This window comes from Aulostomus chinensis, chromosome 2, assembly GCF_037954235.1.
Source record: "Aulostomus chinensis isolate RoL2024-O1b breed Wild chromosome 2, RoL_Achi_v1.0, whole genome shotgun sequence".
Classification (NCBI taxonomy): Eukaryota; Metazoa; Chordata; class Actinopteri; order Syngnathiformes; family Aulostomidae; genus Aulostomus; species Aulostomus chinensis.
In genome coordinates, this window is record NC_141321.1 from 30,200,743 (window position 1) to 30,227,884 (window position 27,142).

The window sequence follows — 27,142 nt, forward strand, 5'->3', positions numbered from 1 at the left end:
TTCAAGACAGTAAATAACAGAAGTTTGCTAGGGAAGCGGACCGAGACCACCTCGACGAGTCCGTTTTGTTTGGCCTGCACCCCAGCATGATCCAAACTTTGACCACAACAAGGGGGTCAATAAAGTTCAGGAGGGCACCCTGACCTGCACGCTCAGCTGTTCTGACACTGAGCCAAAGAAAAGCCTGTCAAAACTGATTCCCCAAGTCTCTAACGTTCACAAACCACACGGAAAGTTGGGAAAAATAACAAAAAAAAACACAAAGACTACAAGCCCAACATAAAAGGAAAAAGAAAAAAAAAAGAAGCAAGTAGAAAATGCTAAAGACATTTTATTAGTAGACACTCATCAGCCAGAAATCATAACCCCCTGAAGAATGTCTTCCTGAAATACACCATTTGATTGGCAGTGTAAAATAAGGCAAAGGGCTTAAGATCATGTTTTATACACATCTGCACCAACGATTAACAGTTATACATTCACTTGTTACTGTAATTATGCCTCTGATAATGCTGGCCACACACCCACAAACCGAGAAATAGCTGAGGGGCAGTATTTGCCAAAGCGGTATTCATCATCATCATGAAGTATCTGGTTTTGTCAGAGATGGTGTACATCTACACTCCATCTGATTAAACCCTAAACAAAGATTTTGGAATTGCGAAAGCCATCACACTATAATTTAATAAAAAAACGAATACATTACCATCACCATGAAAGGGTAATATCACCAGAATGATCGAAGGGCTTCAAACATTGATTATAGTGTCTACAGATTTAAATAAATCATTTCCCTTCACTCACAGGCGAATACATCTTGCTTTAAAGTATATTTGTTACATAAAACACATTTCCAGAGAGCTGCAAAAGCTTGAATATTGACTGTTACTCTATGGGACACGAGCCATCGGTTGTTCCCCTGTTGCAACTTTAACTCATCATCAAAGATACACGCTGTCAATGCACCTCAGTCGTAGCTGGATTTCATTTGTTGTTGAAATTTGTTTGAGCGGCAGAAGAATTCACTCACATCAGTCGTATTCAGTCGCTTCTCGTTGCTCTGCTTCTTTCCTCCTCTTAGATTAGAGGTGATAACAGCTGCTTTGTTCTGATCTATTGTCATTTCTAAATAACAGGGGGGGGGGGGGGGTATTCAATGCAATAAAGTGTTCCTTTAAGATGTGTAGGGCCAGTAAGGATCATCACATTGAACAGATTGGTAGGTGGAACCAAGCCAGTGGGGCGGGGCGGGGGGGGGGGGGGGGCTGAGCTGGGGATTAAATGGTAATATTACACATACACGGTACCTGCAATACATGTGTCTACTCGCATTTTGCGTATATGTGTATTTGTGTATATTCGAAAGATCGCAGGAAAGAATATAGACAAATGTAAGAACGGCTTAGTACCTCGTATGCACACACACACACACACACACACACACACACACACACACACACACACACACACACACAATGGTAACTAAGTGGAATGCAGCTCATCTGTACAGGGTCTATAATGTGGAGTGTGGGGGAGGGAGCTTGGTAATTAAAGAGCTAATTTCCAATATTTTATCAAATTTCATTGGAAAAATTGATCTTTTGCGACCTCATCAAGTTGTACTCACTCATTCATCAATCGATCATTATCTTAGATATTTTTCACAGTTGTTCATCGTCTTGAAACTTGGTTCTCAGCTGGTGGACCTTTTGTTTTTCTCAGGAAAGAAACTCTTTAATTAGAGAGCGCACTTGTGTTACGAAAAGACCAATTCATGACATCAAAAACGAAAATAAACATGACTTCACCAAGAAGCACTGAATATTTATATATGTATATATTAGAAATACATAGAAAAATATATAATCATCTGAATGCCCATTATACAATTTTACACAGTAGAGTCTGAAAAAGTTATATAATGGTGTAGACTGGTGTGATAGATACAGTGTTACTGAGAGTGAGACGTGGAGGTGATGTGGAGTGTTTGTGATGGACCGAGAAGATAAAACTCACTCTCTATTCCATCTCATCTCCGTCTAAATGTCTAAACCGTTCATTTTTCAGTCATGAAACGAAGTCTAAACACTTTTCACCTGTTTGGCTGCGTTGACATTTGCTAATTTGGTTTTCAACGCTGTTAACCGACTCCGCAAGGTGAAAGATGCACAAGTCTGACAGCATCACGAAACACGCGCGGCATCACTTTTGTCCCTGTAAGTAGCTGGATGCGTCGAACAACATCCAGCCACAGAAACACCTCCAGTGACGCGTTCGAGCGACGCACAAACCGAACCAACAAAGTTAGGAAAAAAAAAATGCTACAGTTAAGTGCACACAGTTTTCCGAGCGGGCAGCTCCTGACACGTCTTCGAGGTTTAAACTATGTATAGGGTTTTGTTTTGTTACAGTATGTTTAGTAAAAACATTTACATCAAATATCTGTATTAGTATGCACTGATACGTAGAGGTATACTGATGCCTAAGCTGCAGTAAGCCAAATAGTAAATGCAAATATTTCAAATGGAGGAAAAAAAAAACAAAAAAAAACAACCTGAAAAAGCAAATGTGGAGAGATGAGTTGAACAAACTGCAGGATGTAGAGAGTGAGCACGTCATCTCCCACTCAACCAAGGGACCAAAATAATATATTCAAAAATGACATGGTCTAATTATTTGAAAAGTATTCCAAAGGGAAAATTTAAATGAAATCATTGAGAACCTTTTCATTATGAGGGTTTGGACGCCTCACAAACCATTAAAAGTATTTGCAAATGCCATTTGACTGTAAGGCATAATTTAAAGCCTGTTGAACACCAATGAACTTTTTTTTCCCTTTTTTTTCTTTTTTTTTTAATAAGAATGTATTATTTTAAAATTCTACCTCACCATGTGCTAGTAGAGAATAAATACATTTCAGGACAATTTAGAATATGTAAAACAACATCACAAGAACCTTTTTCATCTTATAATAATCTGCTAGAAATGTTTTCATAAAAAGCAGCCAAATTCAGAGGAAGTTTGATTTTTTTTTCTCTCTCGATCGCTTAGATGCAAAAGATTCACGTAGGAAACTACTACCATGACAAAGGTGTAGACGTGGTGGAGTATGAGAGTGACTGGAGGAGAAAAGTCTTCAGACCAGGAAGTCAGTATAAATCTTGGAAAGGTTTGGAGTAGTTGAACATCAGATAGTCCATGTAGTAGAAGTCATAGACCCGCTGTCTCTCCAACATGCTGACCTGTGAAAAGTATTTTTGTGTGATCTGTGTAGAGGTTCTCTTGTCACTTGGGTTCCTGTCTTTAAAACTGGGCAGCGTGAGGTTCCGTGGAGCCCCAGTCAATCGTAGGAGAAGGTTGGACTCTTCCTCCATGTTCTCAAACTTGCCAATGAAGTCGTAGTCTATGTGACACGGGTTGCAGAGCTGGTTGGCCTGCTCCCAGTGGATGTCCATTCCCACTGGCCGGTGGACGTCCAGCAGGTACTGTACAAACTCCTGGAAGGTGACTCCGTTGCCTGTATTCAAGGCTGCCTTGGAAGCGTTGACTCTGTACTTGGAGATGATGGGTTTCCCAAACAGGGAGTGGTAGTAGTTGTTGGGGTTCTCAAACTTGTCCCTGTATGCCGACACCATTCTCTCCAAGGGCTCTCGGACAAATATAACTTTGGTGTAGGTTTCCAGACGGCGCATGATTCCCTGTCGGTCGAAGCTGTCAAGCGTCTTGAGATGGTTTCCGTAGTGGACTGTGTCGTGTTTGATGCTCTGAGCGTTGGAGGCCTGGCCCGCCAGCACCATCAGGGTCCTCTTCCAGTTGGAACAGCCAGCCTTGGGCACCTGACAATACAACAGCTTGTACTTGTCCTCCACGTAGATGTTCTTCACGTGGTGCCGTGTGATGGTCTTGGAGATGCTGCTTTTGTACTTGGCACACATCTTCTTCATCAATTGCCGGCGCGCCTCCAGGATGTCAGAGAACTTTTTCCAGGACTGAAGGGAAGAGGGATCAGAAGCAGCTGAGGACAAAACTGAGGCCGAGGACGAGGAGGAGGAAGCAGTGTTATTGATGATGTGGTGGATCGGAGGGCTCGTCTTCAGCAGTTTGCGTTGTCTTTTGGAGACATGCAGGGAGCCTATGTCCTGCTCCCGAGACCCAGGGGCGGATGCCTGCTTGTTCTTCCAAAAGTGTGGTAACTGCATGGGAGGGATTGGGCTGGACAGGACGCCTTCTGCTGCCTGGTGGTCTGGATAACTGTCAGATTTTCCTCTCTCTCTGTCCTGAGTAGACAGAGTCTGTAAGACAAAGACAACAACACAGGTTATAGACCGTAGCAAATGTGTTTTTAGACCAAAAAAAATCCTCTTATTCAAGAGTTTATTTGCTCAGAATCATTAGATCTGTTACATCTGAGCTCCACTGGCTGAAACAACCGGCTGATGTTGCTGTCAGTACTCACATCAGCCACTTGATGGTGCTGTTTCATTACATCTAAGAGGAGGTCGAACAACACAGATGTCACAGTAGGCAGCGCCGTCCATGACCCATCACTAATCTGAGCAGTAAGATCTTATTACAAACACTTATTGGGAAAGTTAAATTAGCATCATCCTCTGCCTGATTACCATCAGATGATGCTTAAGGCCATCGTGCATTCTGACATTTTATTTCAATTAAATGCTGTAATGGCATCGTAAAGGCAATGGACTGAATGTATAATTTTAATTTTACAACAGAAAAGGTGATGAGACAATCATGAATCTTAGCTTGTCCCCTTTCTGATGTGGATGACATTATTTTTTCATCTGCTGGGACATCTGGATGGAAACAGGAAGAAAAAAAAAAGGGGGGGGGGCAGAGTGGTTCCTTTTCCTGTCTGTTTAATGTGCACGGTGAGTGCAGGGTTGCAACCTACACACCAGGCATCACATCACATCACATTTCTCAGAGTTTACACTGATGCAAGTCTCTGGTGGGGGCTGAGGATCACAGCGGAGATGAAAGCAGGCGGGGGTCAGCTCAGAGAGGACGCCGCACGTCTGACTCAGACATCCGATTAGAGGAGTGCTTAATTCTGTCGGAGACGGTGAGAGCAGGTGCTCTTAAACTCTATAAATTTTGTAAATAATCTAATTACCAGAAATCCAAGAAGGAAATTTGGAGGACGCTTTAATGAGCTTTTACTGCTGCTTTAAGATTGAAACGCCTTTTTTAATAAATGAGCACCTACAAAATAAAATGAATGGGTGTGAAATTACCATAGAAATAAAGATTCAGCAGCAGAAGATGTTTAAAAGAAACAACCTCTACGCGATGCTATCATGGTGAACTAAGCTTGGTTTGACAGGAACTGTTTACTGAGCAAAGTCTGAATGCAGTGTGAGGGCAGCCTCACTTTGCAGATGCTATCAGACAAGCCGAGGGCTACAAGGCTGACAATCACTCTTTTGCAACAGATAACAGGTGGGAGCAACCTGTGTATCTGTGTTTTGGGAGAAATGGAGTAAATACGTACCTCCCTGGACTGCCGTGGAGTACTTCCAAGCTTCATGCCTGCAGAGAGAGGAAAGAGATGGGAAAAAATCAGCACTTAAGTAAAGAAAAGTGTTGTGTTCGTGGAGGAGAGTGAGGAAGAGAGGCTCAAAGAATTCAATGCTTTCTATCTTTTGATGTGTCAAGCCACAGGTTGGGAGGACAGTTTGTTCTATTAGCCGCCACAAACTCTGGTCAATGAGGGTCGGATGGTGGGAAAAGCTAAAAAAGAGGTAAATAAAAAAAAATGTGTTTCAAGTTGGAGGAGAGGGACAGAGCAGAAGCAGCAAACGAGGACAAAAAACTTTGAAACCGATCGCAGGCCAGCAGAAAGACACACAGAAAGAAAGTGAAGTTAGTTGAATTTCAGGCAGACAGCAGGTGAGTGACAGAGACATTGCGATGCGTTTGTGGCAGCCATGGGGACAGGTGCTATGTGTATTGGCAGATGTGAGGCAGCAGGACAGATGATGTGTTTAGTGGTCTGTCTCCAGCTGGACATCTCCTTTCCTTAGGTCCCCCCATCCTGCTGACATGTAATCAGGCTGACAGCTCTGAGTGGGGCTGCATGGCTGCTGATGGGGGGGAGGGGGGTGCAGACACCTCTGCTTGAGTGGCTTGTCACTTCCAATTTGAGGATGGAAGTGATAGGAACCTGCATGGTGGGGAGGACGAGGAGTGTGTGTGTGTGTGTGTGTGTGTGTGGGGGGGGGGGGCTATAGATGCAGGCCACAACCTTCCCTAAGTGATGAGATCTGCAGCGCACTATCTCACATTTAACAAGCCTCAGTGGGGAGGGAATAAAATGTGTTGCCCAGACGCAATGTTGTTTTAGATTAGTATGCGCCGGCGAGCTCCGAATTGGTGTCTGGCTCTGTGTGGTGAATCTTTACTTGTCTTCATTCTTCTGAACGAGACGTGGAGGAGGTGGGAAGCGAGAGAGGTGTGGGCTAAGGAGGTGGCGTGTGACATTTTCTAATCTTGTTTGGGTGCAGCTGTGCTTTTTGATCTCTCAACCCTAATGATAGCTTACGTAGGAAACGGATCTGCGGTATCATCGGCGTTCATGAAACACATGAATATTTATCTCAACGCACACAGATGCCATTGCCAGGGAAGTACATGCAAGCGCAACAACAGCATCAGCCTCCCTGTGCTGCCAAAGTGATGAAGCCTCTTGTAGCTTTGACCATCTTGTCAAGATACACGCCTGGTTATTGATCTTGAAAGCCCCATGAAGGCGGTAATTGAAATCTCCAAAGGTCTAATTGGTTCCTTGGAGGGGTGTTTTGTCTGGCTGTTGTTACAGGTTTGTCACAGCTGTTGGTGTTTCACCTTCACTGTTGAAGACTTCATTGTGACAATAGTCTGAACCTGTGACGGGATTCCAGGAAACAATGGGGAGTGTGACGGAACACATTCATTGAGTTTCTCTAGAGCGGCTGAAAAAATGAAAGGTAAGGTAATCTTTGACTCAAGGCCGGGAGACCGGACGGGGCGCCCGGGGACACACACTTGTCCTGCTCAGCACTCGCTGACAAAGACATCTTGTTGAAATGGTTTTTAAATTCCTTAGACGTGCTTGATTTGATCTGCCTCAAATAGAACCAGAGCGCTGAAAACACAACATTCGCTAAAAAATCACTTTTCATTTGTGGACTTTCTTTTTTTCCCCTCCATTGACGGGACTATAACTGAAACAAGTAATATAATAATGTAAACTGAATTCCAAGGGATTTGTAAACATCATTTATCTCTGTAGTAGCTATTTGGTTGAGGGTAATAGTTGCTGTTTGATTGCAATTTCACACTCAGTCAATTCCATTCAGTATAACTATGCTATTGATTTTTACTGCTGTGCAGTGAAGCTGTAATAAATTGTACAGACTGAGGTTGCATCCAGTGAGATGCACAAAACTTATTCTGGTTATTCCACATACCCATGCGCAGTCGTAGCTATAGCTCCCACCACAGAACCAAGTTTTCCCTAAACTTAAATATAACATGAATTCAATCAAACACTACCAGATACGTTTTGGGAGTAGGTTGAGATGTAAATGAGGATTATAATGGATACAGACTTTTTTGTTATCAATGCAAAAAAAGAAAAAAAAAAAAAAAAAAGGATTTATAGCAGCACAAAGAGACATCCAGGATAAATGCATCAATGGGGACTCATATCCCCAGACGAGGAATTGTGAAATTCCAGTGGTTCTGCTATGTGAGAAGTTCACAAGTTCAGCTCATGAAAATATTAAACTACTCAAAGTTGTGATCAAGAGGTCTTCCATTACATTTGGCTCTGATTCTCAGGTATTCCACTGTAATGTTGCTGATGATGAGAGCTGATTGAGAAGCACATCACTGTGTCCTCTCTTGCCCTCTAAAGTAACCTCGAGTATCCATCGCTCTCCCAGACACAAATCCGCTGAATATTCATGCAGATGAGCAAGAATTACTGAAGGATCCACACAAGCAAGGGGCCACATCATTAGTGGATCCATTATCATCCTTCCCTCTCACAGACCCTTGTACAACGCTCGAACAGAGACACACATCAAACACCCCTCTCCCTGCCACTGCCGTCGAGCAGGAGCAAAGGACAAAAACAATGTGAAATAATGAGCTTGTTAAGTGAGGGACTGCGGCCCCCATGTTCTGGGAGAACTTATTAAATGCCCCTTTTTAACCAGACACAGACCAGGAGGGTGCAGAAAACCAGACTGGGTGCGTCCTCCTTTAGCCTAGGCAGTCACACTGCTCCACCATAAACCTTTCATTAGTCATTCAGCACATTAAACCACTGTGACCCCAACCAGCTGCACTCCCCCCAGTGCCCAACACCTGCACACACACACACACACACACACACACACACACACACACACACACACACACACACACACACACACACACACACACGCACGCACACACACGCACACACACACACACACACGCGCGCGCCTCCACTACTTGACTCTGTGTGGGAATACAAGCCGCCGATATGCTGGTGTGGCGTATCGGAGGAAAAACGCTTGAGAACAGAGGTATTAAGCTTTAAGCTCTGGTCCATTGATGTTTTAACTTGTTGTGGCGGGAGATAAAACAGTGTTTCAGATGGTGCTGAAATCCTGCTGGACTGGGCCACCGATGACAGCTGCTGGGGAGGAGGAGGTGATGGGTGAGCAATCAGCGTTTTGGGATTGAAGAGATGCTAGCAGAGGCTCCCTTTCTTTTGTGTTATCATCTGAAGATTGGCTTCTGAAAGAAGGCTTCTGTGGGATTCGAGGGTTTAGCCAAAGTTTCAAAAAAAAAATCCCCTCAAAAATCAGCCCTTGTGTACTTTGAGGGACAGCAAGAAACACATTAGATTGACTAATTTGGGTAGAGACTGTGACACCTCTAGAGCTGAAGAGAGAGGAGATTCATGTCACCAGATATGATGAAGTTTTTACTGAGTACTCCTGAACCACTCAGTATGCAGTTATGCGTCAGCTCAGAGGTGGAGGACTCAAACCCACGGGGTCACTGGCTGACTGCAGCCTCAGACTCCATATCCATATTGAGTGGCTGCTTAATGGCCAAATGGATTATTATGGATAGTAGTTGATATCAAACACAGCAGAGAAGTATAACACAAACCACGAGTGCAGTATCGAGGAACTTTGACCCCTCAATGGTTATCTTTGACCATCAGGTCCTCTGGAAGTTCATAGTAGAGTAGTAAGAAAATCCTTCACCTGGAGGTTGAGTACTGCAGTTCAGTTGTAACAGAAGTAAAAACTGTCTGAACTGTGTTTTTGTTGTATTTGTAGTGTAATTAATTCTGTTACCCTGATTGCAAATCAAGTTTCTCATCTGATGTAGTAAAGTGAACGTGGTTGCTACCACTTAGCAAGCAGACAGGTGGTCATGCTAATGTCACAGAGCTGACATATCAAAAAATATTCATTTTCAACCATGACTTGTTAAGGTGGGTGGCAAGGTGGTGCAGTGGTCAGCACTGTTGCCTCACAGCAAGAAGGTTCCGGGTTCCAGTCCCGGCTCCAGCATGGGATCTTTCTGTATGGAGTCTCCATGTTCTCCCTGTTCCTGTGTGGGTTCTCTCTGGTACTCCAGCTTCCTCCCACAGTCCAAAGACATCAAGAGGGGACGAGGCTGATTGATACTCTAAATTGACTGTAGGTGTGACTGTGAGTGTGAATGGTTGTCTGTCTCTATGTGTTGGCCCTGTGATGGACTGGTGACCCGTCTAGGGTGAACCCCGCCTCTCGCCAGAAGGCTGCTGGGATAGGCTCCACCCCCACCCCACCCCATGACCCTTAAGAGGATAAGCGGTAGAAAAATGGATGGACTTGTTAAGACGGAGGAATGAAAATAGCCATAACAAAATCTCACCTCGTCTAAAAAAGTGTAAGTGATCACCTGTAAGAATGTTTGCTTCATACAGGATAATTACAGACTTGGACATATTTACTCCAGGGCTGCTGGAGAGAAGTTCTGGGAGAAGATAAAGCAGTTTTATTTCTTTCTCCTATGGAGATGGATAAAGGTCATAAATGAATTAATTTGAGGTTTTATTACAGCTGGAGCCACATTTATTGAGGATATGCTTCTATGTCATTATTACAGTATACTTTTGAGAGCCTGACAAGTGAAAGAATGAGACTTGAAAGGGCATGTGAGATGCTGGCTTTTATTTAGTGTAGTAGTGCTGTATTATATAACGAGTGGCCATTTTCATGATAAAGGATGATACAGTGTTGTAAACAGTGGCGTGTTCTCCAGCAGCCTCTATCAACCTGCACTCCAAAACCTCATCATGACATTCTCCTGACCTCGGCGGTGCAATTTCCTTTAATGGCGCCTTGGAGGGTGCGCATGGGGACGGAGTTATTAGTGAAATCCATAAATTACTTGATGCTCAGCGTGTCATGTATGGGCTCCCCTTCCACCTCTGACCTCAAATGAAGGCCAAGTGTTGGGAAGTGTTGGGAAGCGTCATAAATCGTTGGGGGCGCGCTCACTCATTACTTGAAATTCAAATGAACAGGACGATTCCTTGCCACAGTGAATTAGTGTGTCGTCTACACGCCATAAATAACACACGGTTTGGCTCATAATTGCCTGTGTTGGAGCACAGGCTAAGCATACAGAGATGACATTTCCATTCAGTGTGATAAAAACAGAGCTCAGCGCAAGACGATGATGCGAAGCCGTGTTGCTGCATTAACACCTTTGCGCTATTTTCAGAGCCCTTTGTTTCTGTGAGGCAATGCTGCTGCTCAGCTGGTTCATCATCACCTTTGAAACAATTTCACACGGGGGTTTGTGAATGGATTAAGGAAGCCACGTCATGGCATCAAATATATCATGTTTGTGATAAATGTCAATGATGTTTATTTTTCCTTTTTTTAACTGAGAAGATACTGAGGCTGAACTTACACATCTTCCCAGGCAGCCTCCACCCCTAATTTACCGATTAAACTGAGGCAATGAGATTTATTTCCATTTTTAAATGGATATGCCACGTAGTGCTTTAAAAATAAAACCCTTCATATAGAGCCCGAAAATATGTGAAACTGCATTAAATGGTAGCGAGCGACTGTCTCCGTGGGGCAGTAAAGTAGGCAGCTATAATAATCTGCCTCATGTTTTAATTTGCTCCAAAATGTGTTATCTCCGTCTTCTTTTTGTGTGCAATCACAAATTCCTTTCTCGTGCTGGTAGCTTAGGCACAGAACGCAGCATGAGGGGGAATAATGAACTACAGCGATAGAGAGCAGCTCAAAGGGGCTTTGAAATGTGCCACTGATTACCGTTATGACAATTCATTTTGACAACAGTATATTCTCAGAGTACATTCTACTTGGGGTACATTCAAGGTTAGAAGATGCAAATACTTCCAAGAGTAGATTTCCATGGAAACAGAGAGTCAGAGAGCTGTATGTGGGGTGTGGTGGGAGGCAGGTTGTTTTGATAGCGTGTACTGTAGAGGAAGGGGCCTGGCTGCTTGCATGAAGAGGGACGTGTAAACAAATGCTGCCTGCCAGCTGCCAGTCCGGGGTTAAGTGAATTATCTCGGCCCAGACGAGACACGGTGGGCCTTAATTGCCATATATCTTATTCAGGGAGTGCAGAGCTGTTGACCTAGGCAAGGAGCACATAGTTCAGTGAGCAACTCCCTGGCTGATGAGTAAGAAGCTCCACCGTCTGCCACATATACAGGGGGATTATAAAAGTTTGCTTTTTACAAGCTAAAAATTTTTCAAAGAAGTTCACACAGTCAAATGTGCTCGCAGAGCTGCTCTATGCTGTCCTGTAACTTGCACAGGCGTGGCTATAAAGACGAAGATTCACAGAGGTAGCGAAGACTTGAGAGAGGAGATGTGCTCAGAGTGCATCTGTAGCCTGAATACTGAGTCAACTTGTCAAAGCGGGAGAGAATAAACAGCGTGAGGGGAGCAGCAGTTCTGACAAACTGAAGAGGGACGTACCAAAGAAGTGTGAAATAAAAGGATGCAGACTGGGAAAAACTGATGAAAATCTCCATTCATCTTAAAATGCAAGCACAAGATAATCGCAAATCTGTGAGCAAAAATAATTTGATCCATTTCAAGACATGTTTATTAATAACCTAATATGGATTTATAAAGCTCCTTTCAAAGACCCAAAGCTGTATTGCTTTACAATGTGAGATAAACCAAACCAAACCAGCAACAACACTAAAAAAAATGACTGGATGAGAGGCTTAGTCGTAGTCGTATCTGTTAGCTTTGTTTTTGGTAGCGCAACGTTCATGAAACGATGAAATCCACAGCAGAAATTTAAATATTCCAATGTACTGAAGGCAAAAAATGGAAAGTTGGAGCTTCGTAAACACTTAAGAGATGCCATGTTTGCTGCAGGAGGGAACGGACACGCAGCAACGTGTGGGAAGAAGCCGTGAAGGCTACATCGAACAGGTGAGTTTTCAGGGTTTAGTTCTTCAGCTTCCTAATCTACGGCTCAATTTCATCAGCCAAAATTGGACAAAGTTCCAACGGTAACCAAATACGGTTAGAAGACTTCCCATGCAAGCACCTGTTATTTTACATCACTCCTGCAGGGCTGCGCCGTCAGTGTTCCCAGCACAGCGACTGGCAACGCTCGGCCCCGGTGTCATCAACCGTGTCCTCAGTCCATCCTCGCTAAGCACAGATGACTGTGAAAGGATGATTTGTTAAAAAAAATAAAAAGGCGACTGCAGATGACACAGCTATTATGGGCTTAGCGAGTGTAGGCTGTCTCATCAGCAATCAGGACTGGACATGACTGCTGCAATTATAGCAGGACTACGGCAAACAGCAAAGAATCCCAATTATTTCCCCAATTAGCCACTTTTTTTTCACAACCACTGGCGATGCGAAGAGGTTGTCAGATATATTAGAGCAACTTTGGAGAATGACCTTAATTATAACCAACACACCTCGAGCACCAAGACCTTTTCCTGCACTCATACTGTTGAAGTCCTGTTCTATGGATCCATTATTCTTTTCTCCAGTTTCTCTAACAAGCAATGAGCTACCGGTTGATACCATTTCCACAGTGTTCTCCCCCACTTACACTGCTTTGAAATCAACTGCACTGCCCGAACATGAAAAGCAACACAATTCTAAGAGATTTTTTTTTCGGCAGCTGAGTTATTTTCCTCCATTCCTGCTGCTGATACAAGATAATCGTGTACAGGACAGGCAGTTTTACCAAAGAGCCCTGGATGTAACTCTCATTCTATGAATAAATACACACAAATGAGAATCAAGAGAAACTTCCTTATTCATCAGGATAGAACCCACCAGTTAAACGGGCGCTGGGGTAATGAAGTCTGTCACTGTTGGTGCTACACGGGCAGCTCCTGCATCCTGAGGTACGGCCTAAGTAAGAGAAGCGGATCAACCTGCTACAGGCGGCCGCATCAGTTTGATTCAATCACAAAGCTTTTTTGTTGATTTACAACAGCTGCTGACAGACATTTACACGCTGTGGCAAAACTGTAGTTTTAATTTTTTCTTTTTTTTTTTTCTTTTAGAACGACCTCAAGCCTTTTACTGAAACAGATGTGCTGGCTTTGACTCCACAAATACAATCATTTTCAGGCATAATAGCACAACCCTTGTTTTTGGGTCTTTTTACCAAAGCTATTTGAAGCTTTGTGCTTTAGCTTTCGGGAGGATTAAATTAGTTGTTTGATGACCTCTTTTAAGTTTGTTCCCCCACGATCTTTCATTTCAAGATTAAAGTCAGTGCCAAATCCTTTTATCGTAACCTGTTGGTACACTGAGGTGCTGTGATCAGATGCTGCTATATCTTCGTTAAGCCTCTGCGCTCCCCTGTTCGGCTCTATTTGCAGTGAGATTGGGAACTGGAATTGGCCCTGTCACTGTTTACCCTGGCCTCTCATTTGAGTTAGCTTCACGTTCTCGCACACACCCCTTGTTTTCCTGTCAGAGCGCTGCTGATCACAGCATCGACTGATGAGTCCAGACATGTGAGTAAAGCATAAGGGCCTTGGCGGAATACTAAATGAATATTTAGGGGACAGCCTCAACACATCAGTGCATCAGCAGTATTCACTCACTGCCTTCAGTTCAAGTCAAGCCATCCCAGGGACGTGCAGAGAGAATTGCATTTGTAGATGACTCTTGTTGTTTCTTGGAAGCACATAAGGCCACCACACAACAACTGATGAAAACTAGCAGGTATCTGACTGACAAAAATGCACCACCCAACGTAAACTGGAGGATGGAGTAAATGTTCACTGAGCTCTTGATGTGTCCTGACTCACTGACGTTGAAAAGCCCATTTGTACAAACAATTCTGCATCTCAAATCACACTAAGCCCTTGTTTCAAGTTAATGAAATGATGTCAAATGAACCATGTTTAGCTGTAGTCTCCATCTTTCTTTTTGAGTTAGCCATCCCTTTTCCTTGCAGAAAGGAGTACCCAGTGTATGAAGGATTGAAAATAACAAAGGACAGGCTCTCTATTAATGTAAGAGGGTTACTGCAGATATAAATCCAATAGTCTGGAAAAAAATTGTGCTCATTTCTTTGGAAATAAAGTAAATAGTAACAAAAAAGCCAACATATTTGTATCATGGTTCTATCTATCTACGTATCTATCTATGACAGAATCAAATTAGTGAATGGATTAAGCTGCAGCATCACCTCTCCTGTGGTTTAGCAGTAAACAAGTGGGGATTAGCTGCTAGTGGCTGTGCTTGTTAGTGAGCCTCCACAGGAGGAAGAGTAGATCACAGCCTTGTAAATATGAGCTAAAAGCAGTAATTTGAGTGAAATCACAAGGATTCTTGGTCCTGTGTGAATATTCCTCTGGAATTAAACATGGCACAAATTGATTAGCTGTCACACATCATGAGGGGAGGAGAGGACAACAGGACAAGGCCCTGGATTCCCTCCTGCCAGCAGCCTTATTTCTCAGTCATTCCTAACATGCCTCCTCGCCCGTCTCTGGGCTTCAACCATCCCTACAAACAAAACCATTCCAGGCCGTCCCAGCAACTCCTGATTAGCCTCAAGCTCTTCTCAGTCTTCCTCTGGCTCTCCTCGGGTCTTGCCTGTTTCCTCCAGCCTACATTCCCTTCATTATCATTCTTTCTCACCCCCTGATGCTGGTCTTTAACTCTCGCCCTCCTCAGTTTCTTATCTCTTCTCTTCTGTCCCTCCACTCCCGCTCCAGCCTATAATTTACGTTTGCTCCCAGTGGTGAGCTTTGTGTCACTCCCCAGCTACGTTCATGAAAACCCCCCGAACAATCAAAATAGTGCTTCACAATGATAAATATGAACCCCACACCTGCACTTGTTGTACTGTTACACCATGTAAGAGTGCAGCTGTGACTGCAGCAGGGTTGCTGTCCTCATCTTGGCACATTAGTTATATGGAAATAATGATGGTAAAAGTTTCTGCTTCGACACCTTTTTCAAAAAAACAAAACAAAACAGAAAGCAGCTCTGTGTGGTTGAGCTTTGACAGGGAGTGAAGTGTGTGTGAAGATCTGAACGGAGCAGCACTTTCTCAAACCTTCTACAGCTCTGTGCTAATGAGAACAGTGTGTGTGTGTGTGTGTGTGTGTGTGTGTGTGTGCTGCAAAGGTTTGTCGCGCTAACACTCCTTTATGCCTAAAAATAACTCTTATATACGTACAGCAGGTAGCTGTTGCCCACAGGTCTCTCCAGAGTTGGTGTCTTTAGGAAATACAGCTATTTTTTTTCTTTTGGCTGCAGCTTTCACGCTGCTGACTGCCACTCCGCAAAACAAAAAAGTATCAGGCAGCACTATTCTCATGAAACATTCATTTGATATCTTACAAAAAGTTATGTCATGCGTAATACAAAGAATGTCTGACATGGAGCGATCAGTGTGCCCGTGCAGCGGTGGCCGGCGGTACCTCTCTCACCAACACACTCAGAGAAGTGCTGGGGGAGAAATGCCAGCACACAAGGGTTTGACGCTCCAGGCCAGCTAGGTCATCGCTGCGCTAAACTCAAGCTTAACACCTTTTTTTTCCCTTTCTTCAGTGTTTTAAGATAGTTTGGACAGCACTGTGGTTAAGATCTGGTTAGCTTTAGGCTATGAAACCACTTGGTTAGAGTAACCAAAGTATCATTGTTTGGGTTAAAATTAATAAGTCTTAAAAAGTCAGATGTTCTGTTTAAAAAAATTACTTTTGTTGCCAGAATAACTTCAAAAAATGACCTGAAATCCTGCTATAAACACTTTTTTAACACAGTTTGGTTTAATTTCCTGACGGCTCACTCCTGGTTCTCCATGGCTCACAATTACAGTGTTATACAAATAACAGTACATTTGTTTTCTGAGGTAAAACTACAGAAGGTAATTGAAAATAGGAGTAATACTCAGGCGAGTGCTAAACTTGTAATTTTACTTGTAATTTTACTCTGATTCTGTACCGATTTAGGTATTTTTCTGAAGCAAGCCAACAGAAGCCTTGAGTCTGCTGACTATTACGGTAAGTCCTGGATGTTATGTGCACAGAAACACTCACAATGGAGTCAAAATGTTGCTTGAAAATGTGAACGGAGCAAGAATTCAGTTTTCAAGCATTTTTTCCAAGATTGCCCCCTGCGTGAAGCACCCGGTCAGGTATTCATGAACTATAGTCTTGCTTGAAAAATCAGCTGATAACAGTTGGTCACAAAATGTCTACAGTTCTGTCCTGGTCTCAGTCTGTCTGATTCCCTGGCTTCAGCATTTAAAATGCTCATTGAGCCCCAAGCTCTTCCTCGTTCTGCTATCTCACACTCCTTTCTTCTCCCTGTCAGGGAAAATGCCAGAGAGGTGCATTGAGAGCCATGCTCTGCTCACAGCGCTGGTAATTTGACAGTGAGCAGAGAGGGCGCAGAATAATTGGAATAGCATTTACGTGTCAATGTGACACTGACAAAGAGAACTCAACATTTAACGCCTCTAACTAGGATGTGGGAAAAAAAAAAAGTTGGATATTCCTGGAATAAATTTCACAAGTTGTCCAGCTAAAAAGAAGTGGATTCATCTGACAAAGTCCAGACATCTGGCCTTTTGTCAGGGTTGTTTGTGTCTGAGGCTCAGGGAGAACACACCCGGGCAATACAAATGATGCCTCTGACCAAACCGTGGCCGGCCAGAGCTGTGGGTTGCTGCTGGTTGTTATAGCACCTAACTCAGAAGGGGCAGATGCAGATGACAGTTCTGACAAAGTGATCGTTTTCAGGGAGCCAGTCTTCCTATTATCAGCTTATCAGCAAGATGTGGAAATAGCAAGCAATGTAAGTTGCGATTCCTGTCAAACAGCACGAACCAAACTCAAATAGCAGAGAAATTACTTGAGTGGGTTGGTTTCCTTTCACTGAACAGTATAGATTTACAGCTCTCAGTGTGAAAAGAGTGTCTTCCTATTACCAGATATACATGAACAGAAGGAGTCACTCAGGGGTAAAAGCCCCTTCAACAAACACATGTCAGCTGAAGACACATCCTGGACAGCACAGTCTTCCATGTGGAGGAGGTGCTGGAAGACATTAATTTATCAGAGCTTGTGTCTGCATGTCAGCTCCAAACAGAAAGGTGAATGTGGAAATGATCAAGATGCAGTTGAGACGATCCTGGTTACCCTCTCTAAAGCAGAGCTGGCAAGCCAACGAGGACAACTTTTATCTGTCCTGTTCTCCTCTCACACTGGCTGCTGCTGCTGCTGCTAGTCTGAGAATAGAGGGACAGCACAGTGTAATGAGCAGGATTACCACGGGAGACTGGCAGGAATAGTATGGTATCAAAGGAAATCCAGTCAGTGAGGGATATTCAGACAGCGTGCTCCTTCTTTTATTCATTGCCCGTACACCCAGAGTGACTCAGCTCACTCTCCTGCTGTCAAACCCGTCATTATCCATTAGTGTGTTTCTGCCTCACAAGGGTGTTTTATGAGCGGTTGCACAAGTATGTTGTGCTCGTGCGGATACTGAAAGAAGTGTGTTCAAATCACGCTCTTTTGTGTTTACACTCTAAGTTCGCCCTGCAGGCTGCTGGTAGTTGGCAGGCTTTCTGCCTTGATTGTGGTAACCGTGGTGATGTGTTGTTAAGCTCTGCGAGCCTGATAAGCTTGATCACTCCATGGTTGAGAGGCCGACCCTACACGAGTGTCTGCTTTACATCAGCTGGTATTAAACTGGTTCACTAAAATGCTACATTTATGATTCTGATACTGAACATTATTCATGGTTGCCATTTCTTTTTAAACCTCTAAACTAGAGCAAAAGAACAGAAAAGACTGGCTCTTTTGTAATTCAGTCAAATAAGGAGCCTGGCGTGCACTCCCGAGAGCTCTTACCTCTGCCAAGGCGAGATGACTTCATCAGATCTGGGTCCAATTCAATTCCAAAATCTAATCAATTGTTCCCCAACCTAAATTCTATCATCCCAAAATTTCATCAAAATCCTCCACAAGTTTTCGAGTTATCCTAACAGAGAGCTAGCTAGCAGACAACGCTGGCGATCATATTACATCAACAGCAGAGGTAGAGATGCAGGTACTACGTACATCTGACCTTTAAAATAAAAGATTGTCACCACTGCATGTCACCACTTACTACCCACTCCGTCAACACCGGTGGGAGGGCTGTGGCACATCACTGCCTTCTTCTGCCCATCTTCTTACCCCCTGAGGGCCACTTTGTTGACATTGTTCCTAATCCGCACATTTTCAGAGAGAAAAGTAAGTTAATACGAAACTAACTCAAAAACCTTTCTTTTCTCAGCGGTAAACTGATGTATGTGTGTTTTGAAGCAGTGTGGATTGATCGGTGTCATTGACAAACCCACTATTACGCTGAATTATACTATCGGCTGATTTGGTGGTTTGGCTGCTGACTTAATGGAGGCAGCCTCTCTCATCAAGCAGCTCTCGCTTCTATAAAACTGCCGTCTCCCTCCAGTCTGCAGGCTGCGTTGTGGAGTGCTACCGTCATCCTGTAGCTCTGCAGCAAGCTCTGCTCCTCATGGAGGCGGGCAGGCATTTTCAATTTTTTTCTGATTGACACATCATTCAAAGGACTATCTTTTGCTTTGAACTCTTTCATATGGTACAACTCTGCCCTCTCTGGCACTTGCATTTTGCCTCAGTTCTGACAGCAGCTTCTGCCATTAGGTTGCTGCACCAGTGAAGCGATTGCCACCTTCCATCGCTCCGCCTCTCATGTGACAGATAAACAGGACGCTCAGAGTAAAGAGATGCATTGCATGTGTGCAACAGCAAATTCTGTGGCTGGGGCTGACGGTTCAGACTGACACACTACTGTCCTCTTCACGGGGCTCTGGAGGGGTAAAAGTCCACGTTAGAAAAAGAGATTTTATGTCACTCTCCATTTTTATCTGGCCACCTCTTGCCACCCTTCCTCCCACCATTCTCACGTCTTCTCAGCTCCTCTTTTAGCCTCTCACCTCCATTTCCTATTATGCAGTGTGGTAAAATGAAAACGACTGCAACCGTAAGAATTGCAGTTTAGTGGAGTTGCAGGGCCATTGTGCTCATGCATCGCTCAGCACATATCTGGTAGTGTGGTTATATCACAGCGTATATGTATCTGCACGATAAGGCTCGGGAGGCTGGGCTTTAGGCGTTGCTCCTCTTTTCTCTCGGCTCAGCTGTGTTCCCAGAGGATGGCAGGCAACAGGCCAGAGCTGCCAGGCTGGTAGAGATCCAGATAAGATGGACAGGAAGAGAAGGTGTGCAACAGAGAGCGTGTGTGTGAATCAGGGTGGGAGAGCAAACACATATCATGTCAGAGAGAAAAACGAAGAAAGAAATCAGATGCAGTAGCAGTGGGAAATAGAGACCAATATAGTGTGTGTGAGAGAGAGAGAGTGAGAGAGAGAGAGACATATGTAACAAACCAAACAGTGCAATAAGAAAAACAGGACGAGAAAGGTTAAGGACAAAGAGAAGTGACAAAAACAAACGGTGAGAGGCAAACAGGGAGGGAGAGACTGAAAGAGGGAGGGAGACAAAGGGATGCAGGGTGAACATAAATGAAAATGGAGTTAAGAGTTTCACGCCAGCAGTGAACAGTTTCAGGCGTTCTGTCAGCTGTGTCCACCTGAGGGGAAGCCTTCATTCTCCATCTGTAGCACACAGACTCAGTCCAAGCTAACACAAGAGTGGATGTGCTGACTTTGTCCACTAACAAGGAGTGCAATCTGGAAGGCGTCATCACATTCCTTCCACAAACTTTGCTGTGTCCTCTTTGCTGGTTAGTTAATCACAGATCGAGTTAGCTGGGTTGTTTCCAACAAGAAGTTGTGTAACACCCAGCAGCCTTTCATCATCAAAGCTACCAGTAGACGCTCAGACAGTCTTTTCTGCTTCTGTATCAGAACTGCATAAGTAGATGTTTTGGCCAGTAGACTGTGGTGGAAAATGTTGCACTCACTAGTTACTGACTCACTAGACGCACGGGTCAGTCTCTCACGAGGGAGAAAGAGACGGAGACATTCTCTGAGGTTTTGCTGCTAAAAGTGGAGACAATTGAAGAGATTGAATAATCCTCACATTGCAGAATCAATCCAGAGTCAGCAGGGCAGCACCTCGGTGACCATCAGTAAACACCTTGTTAAAAAGCTTTCTCCCTGTTACAAAGGGTTTTGCTCTGTATACACTTTATTTCACTTCGGGTGTTAACGGGGTTGAGTATAATTTCCGGTAAGGAGTGTTCCTGAGAAAATGTGTTTGTTAATGTCCGTTTTCAACACCGTTCAGGCACCTATCTGGTATTCAGAAATCCCCAGACTTCAGTAGGTAAAGATTCACTGATGTCTAATATCCTGAAACTAGCAAAAGGCTCCTTATTTGCCAGCACAACATTGATTATAACCTTCACCCAGAGCTACGGGTGCTGAGAGAAAGTCTTCATCGTGAACATTCATTCATTTAGGAGACATTTTGGGAGATTTGACACGACAACAAACAGAAAACCTGTCAAAGCAGGACAGACTCACTGACGGAGGCTGCAGGTTTATTCCTGCTAAGAACACTATTGCTACATTAAACATTAAAACTACATAACAGCAGAACCACACCAGATTTGAAACAGTGAACCCACCAAGTATCTGTTAATTACAGTGAACCCGCACAAAACAATATTGTAACCCAGAAAGAGCGAGCATGCACGGCGGTAGCGAACTAATAAAAAAGAAACACATCTGCCCATGAGACAAATAAATTATTTCAACTGGAAGAGAGAGAGAGAGAGAGAGAGAGAGAGAGAGAGAGAGAGAGAGAGAAGCCCAGTTGGTCTCATTTTGCATCTATAACTCTACAGCATCCATTTTTCTAATGTGTGCAGCCTGAGTGAGATTTTTATGTGGGAGATATATCCAACATCAATCTCCTGAATGTCTCCAAAATTGCAATTGATTAGAAAAAGATTAGAAACCATATCAACATTATCATTAGAATTCAAAGACGAGCAGATCTGAGGCAGACTCGACAGAGGCAGGAACACCTGTAATAGAGACGATGATCAAACACTGTTTGATCGCTGCAGCAGGACTTAGTCAACCAGTTGGCTGAGCGCTGTAAACAAGACCCGACTTCATGGAGGTGTAGTCAAGGGAAGTATAGAAAAAGTGTGTTCAGAGTTTAACTCTCTTTTCCAGATTGACTGTCCAAGAAAGGATGACACACACACAACACACGCATTCTTCCAAAAAAACAAAGACAAAACTTAATAATGGTCTGACATATTTAAGTTTTCTATATAGCTTCACGACATAGAAGTGCTTCTTCAGGTTTACATCTGAAAAGGAAGCGATGTCACTCTTCTTTGCAACACTTCCCCCCTGGACACACAGGTCATCGATAAAGTTACACAACATAACATGAAAGTACCATCGACTGACCAATCACGTCTCCTGGACAGTGTCGTCATCGTTCCTAGAGGAGCCCACTAATGATCTCTTCTGAGCCGGATCGTGGGAGGAGGGTCTCGCCAGGTTCCGAGAGACAGACAAAACCCCTTGGCTCTTTCCCAACATGCACCTCCATGAACTGACCTACGTTTGCCAGTTAGTCGAAGCAGTGAGACGAATCACTCAGCTTCTCCCACAGATTGTCTTGCTCTGCTTTTCTGCAACTGGCACATTTATGAATTAAGACCCGGCTGCAGCTGAGAGAATGACAATAATATTGATTTATGCGCCATAATCTACGCCACCCATTACATAAATGGCAATCAAAGGTGATTATCTCCTTGTGTCTTGATGATGGAAAAGTGATATTGAAATGTCTGTTACACACACTTACACACACACACACACACACACACACACACACACACACACACACACACACGGCTCTCTTTCCTGGTTTTGGCTGCAGCAGCTGTGTTACTTTTAGTCGGTATGATGGATTTATGGTATTCATATTTGTGAAGGATTGTGATTTGTTCCTCTTGAGTGAAATATGAGGCTCTCCATCTCCATCATGGTCATCTAGTGCCGACAACGTCCCTCTTATGCGAACACCTTTAAGACCGGGTCGGGCCTGGCATGACTTAAGTTGATAACTGCCAGTGTGTTTTCCGGGTTCGTTGACCTACCTAACATGAAGATAGTCTATATGTTGGATTGCTTCATTTTACAGGTCCTTGATGGAGGAGGAGGAGGAGGAGGAGGAAGAGGAGGAGCTTTGTCTGCACTTCTAGATGTTCTTCTATGTTGGTGTATAGTGGTGGACTGTGGCTCTGATGGGAAGCTGAGCTTCAAAGTGCATGTCCAGTCTCCTAGGTTGTAAACCCCCCCCCCCCAACTCTGTTATTGTGCTGTTGGCTGTTTGTTGCTGCTGTTGATCCAAAACTTTTGGCCTATTTTATCAGTGCACTCACAGCATCAGTGAAACAATGAGCAATGAAAAAGTAAGAGTAGCTATTTCTTCCCCCTGCTGCTTGCATCTATAACTGAGTGTTTTGGCCTTGTTTTTAATAGTGTTGTGCTACGAGACCACGCTGCAGAACTTGGCCGGTTTTTACTCTCGATCGACTGACAGCTCTGATGTTGAATGAAAACCGGGTTCGACGGCTGAGGGTTCTGGCCGAGTGGGAGTTTGGCCAGCGGTGCGTTGCGAGAGCGCCGACTCTATGGGATATCTGTGTTATTGAATGGGTTTTACTTTGAACTCAATGCTTTGCTCAGTGGCTGACAATGGACTTTTAACTAATGTGCCAGCTCTACTGTTTGTGCACCATCGACAGCCAGGACACACACCCTGGTGGGCTTCATGGGGGTGTAGGGTGTAAACAAAGTGGAGATTGGGAGACAGAGATGGATAGCAGAGTGAGAAAGAAACTGTCATAAAAGAACACCAAAAGACAGAGTGAGAGAAATGTTGATGTTGAGAATTGGGAGAAAGACGGCAAAAAAAACCCAACAACCCACAAATAAAAACAACAGAGTTCCATATGTGGCACTAACAGGGCAGTTAAAACAGGAAGGAGAGGCTGGTTCTCACTATCCTGGAGGCTTGCCGTGCTGTTACACCCCTCCTTTGAATGTTTAACTTTTATTTTCTTTTTTTGCCTCACTCAAAAACAATGACGTGCTATTTGTAGAAATGTATCATTGACCTCAATGCTTTTCTGTCAGATAGTAAATTAACCTTTTTTCTTGTAATTATCAACTGAACTGTAAACAGTGCAGTGGAAGCCTTGTGTCGCCGAGGGCTTCAACATCAGATTGACCCAACACGTTCCTGAGCGTCAGAAATCATCTTGTCATGCTTCCTAAACAATTAATCTGTCTTGTGCATCAGTCTAATAGCGAGCTGTCCGTGGTGGCCTTAAGTGAGCAACAGCACGGGGATGGCATACACTACCACCAAGATGAGCTGTCAGTCAGGTGATTGAAAGACTTCCACAGCAGCTAAAAGCTAAAAGGAAAAAGCCAAGAGGAGGGCAACTGCTTCCCCAGCCGTCCTGCTTAATGATGGCGGCCAACAAACCCACATACCATGATAGATCAGCTAGTGCAATGTGTCAGTGCGGCATTATAAATGACAAACACTTAAAACCTTATTAAAGCCGCAGCTTGTAGGTCCGCCTGACGGCTCGGAGGTTCAGCCTGGTGGGGATTGGCCAGGTAATGAATAAATGACACGCATAACCGGTTCACCAAAATAATATTGCGGTACATTAATGCTAGGATGTAAAAGGAGGGAGTTTATAAGAGTAGAAGAGCAATAGTGACATTCCAGCGTCTGCATGAAGAACAATGGCAGTCAGGTTAGTGGAATGGCTGTCACATAGCGCCTGCTCAGCAGCAATGAACTGGTGAGATTATGAGCCGATGAGATAATATTATTCCCCATGGCCAATTTTCATACCCAAAGGAACTTAAATAGCTGAAGTATGACATGACTGTAGACGTAATACGTGCCATCAATCTTCACAAGGCTTCCACAGAAAACGGACGAGTAATTCTATTAGTGGTTCAACATGGCGAAGGTCCAAATGTAGTCTGTCTCAACCCTCCCCATCTTGTTTTTTTTTTTTAACTTAATCTAATCAATATTTCTCTATTAACAAAAGATCAAATTAATGTGACATTTCAGCATTGTTCAGCTCAATGTTTTACAGCTCGCAACTTTGCTCCCACTAATCTCATTATTGAGTCTCCGATCACCACCACACAGGTGCTGCGCTCCAATAAAAACACCACTCAGAGAAACACACTCAGTGACCGTGACCTCCTAACACTGTGTTACATGGTGACATGACATCTGTCAATATTACAGCACCATGCGAGCGGTGCCGATAGACTTGTTCGGGATGGATTGAGTTTGTTAAGGACAGAATATTCCACTTCAACACAGCTGAGAGGAAAACAAACCACTGATTTACGACAAGTGTGTTGGGAGGCCTGCAACACCAATGTGGAAAAACAAGATAAGACAATCCTTTATTAATCCCATCAAGGTGTTGCAAAAATGTTGGCTATAAAAGCTGTATAAAATGATAATTGTAAATTTGAGCCCTGGGAATCGAATAAAAAAACTAAACAAATCAGTGATTTCCTGTGATTAATCACAATTAATCGCAAGATTAATATACTAGTATTTTGTAGTATATCTGTGGGGCGATAAAGTAAATATGTGTGAGATAATTGAGCTGAAGAAGTACATGAAAACTAGAGGAATCATTTGAAGCTTTTATCATCTCAGTTTCAGATAGATACTACAGTGGTGCTAACAATACTACAGCAGTGCTCAGGATACTACAGTAGTGCTAACAATACTACAACAGTGCTCAGGATACTACAGTAGTGCGAACAATACTACAACAGTGCTTACAATACTACAGTAGTGCTCAGGATACTACAGTATTGCTCACTTGACGTTGACTTGTTTTGCTTGATCAGCTTTGTGCTGTTGCTGGTTGAATTCCTGGGTGTGAGGCCGCGTCCTGGAACAGTGAGCGGTCTGGTAGGTAAACTGTTTGCGGGACAATGTGTGAAATGTCAGACTTTTTATGCCGTCAAACCCGCTGTCATGGAGAGACACCGCGTTGACCTTTCACATAATGCTGCGTGTTTTGCTTTTGATAAAAACCTCTGCCTGAACCTCAGGAGGAATTGGGTTATACGGTCATCAGATTAATTTGTATTAAATTAAAATGTGTTAAAAGTTTCCAGATTAATTGCGTTCATGATCCCAGCACGAGTAAACATAACCGTGACAGCATGATCTGGTGCCCCAAGTGTTCAAAACATCAACTTACGTGAACCGTAATTAATTCAAGAAATGACCCGTCACATGTCACCTTCAATCTGCTCAGTCTGCAGGGGAAGACGCCGCCCTCCGTTGGCAGTGATTGTGCGAGTCTACAGCCACTTCTTCACTGCAGCTGAAGACGGATCAACAGCAGGTAATGAGAGGGAAAGTTCTGTCAACGTCCCTGCATTCGCTTATCTGGCTCGTTCTTTACACAACCCACTGAACAGAGAGATGATCTTAAATCATGTTTAGCTGAGATAAAACTGTTCACCAACAGTTGTCAAGGAGACGGGAAGTTTTAAGTGTTATTTGTGCATGGTTGCACTATTCCTCCCCCACAGAGTGGTGCTTAACTATGCTCCCTGCTAGCATGGAACGAGGGCCTCCTATTGGGTGTTTCCATCATTTTGAAAGTTGTGGCACTTTGATGTAACACAAGCTGCTTCATTTGAATATCTAATGTCGTATCCTGCATTTAAGGTGGCAGGTGGGTCTGTTAAATATGTGGCAAAAGCAAATAAGAGATCTAATGTTTGAAGAAGGACATAAATAACAGTAACATTACCAGTGACAGAAATCTACTTTTGCCGTTTAGATATCTCAAATCTTTTCTCATGAGTTAGGAGCTGTGTTTTTTCCATGATATATAACTGTAGTTAATTACTCTGTGTGTACATATGTTTAATACGAGGAGCTGTGCTGTTTAAGGGCAATAAAACACTCCTGTCCTCGCCCACATGTTCTGTATTTGACAGTATATCAGTTGCAAAGACATATTGCACATCCACTCTCAGGAGTAGCTACAGCAGCTGAAGACAGAGTGTCACCTCAACAAGCTGCACAGACTCCCTTTGGTACTGAGTGACATCAGCCTCACTAAACAACCAAGAGCCCACATGGAAGACAATTACTGCTGTTGTCATTAGCTCATCCTCAATATGTGCTGAGTGCTGGTCCATACGGAGTCTTTTTGTCATACAGAAGCTCAGTCATCCACGGCGAGCAAAGATCAGGCTACATACTTCTGTTAATTAACCTTAATTGCAAATGAAACCTTGAAGGCACCATTTATTATTGCGTCATTTACACTGGAGCTCAATTCAGGATGTTTCAGTCTGTGACAAAAAAGCACAGAGGGGGAGACACTTTGTTTATTTGTCAGCTATTTACGTGCGAGTTCCAATATCTATCCCTGCGAGCATTAACGGGAGTTCTGCTCCTGAGACAATTCTTTTTCCAGAACTAGGGACAAAGCCGTAACGTGAAAATGAAACTAGTTTGAAGCGTTTTTGTTAC

At 43.6% G+C, this 27,142-nt stretch overlaps 1 protein-coding gene across 6 annotated transcripts in view; it reads right to left on the reverse strand.

Moving 5' to 3' along the window:
• chst8 (carbohydrate (N-acetylgalactosamine 4-0) sulfotransferase 8) overlaps window positions 1-27,142 on the reverse strand; it is a 227,987-nt gene continuing 200,845 nt past the window's right edge. For 3 of the 6 annotated variants that reach the window (XM_086189502.1, XM_086189521.1, XM_086189510.1), the window contains 2 exons: window positions 5,513-5,550; window positions 3-4,292 (listed from right to left, as the gene is read on the reverse strand). In XM_086189502.1, coding sequence (XP_086045628.1) covers window positions 3,150-4,292; window positions 5,513-5,550 — 1,181 coding nt within the window. In that variant the 3' untranslated portion in view covers window positions 3-3,149. Of the gene's footprint in view, window positions 4,293-5,512; window positions 5,551-27,142 lie in introns of all 6 variants that reach the window. The other 3 variants (XM_086189537.1, XM_086189530.1, XM_086189548.1) reach the window with 2 other exon arrangements.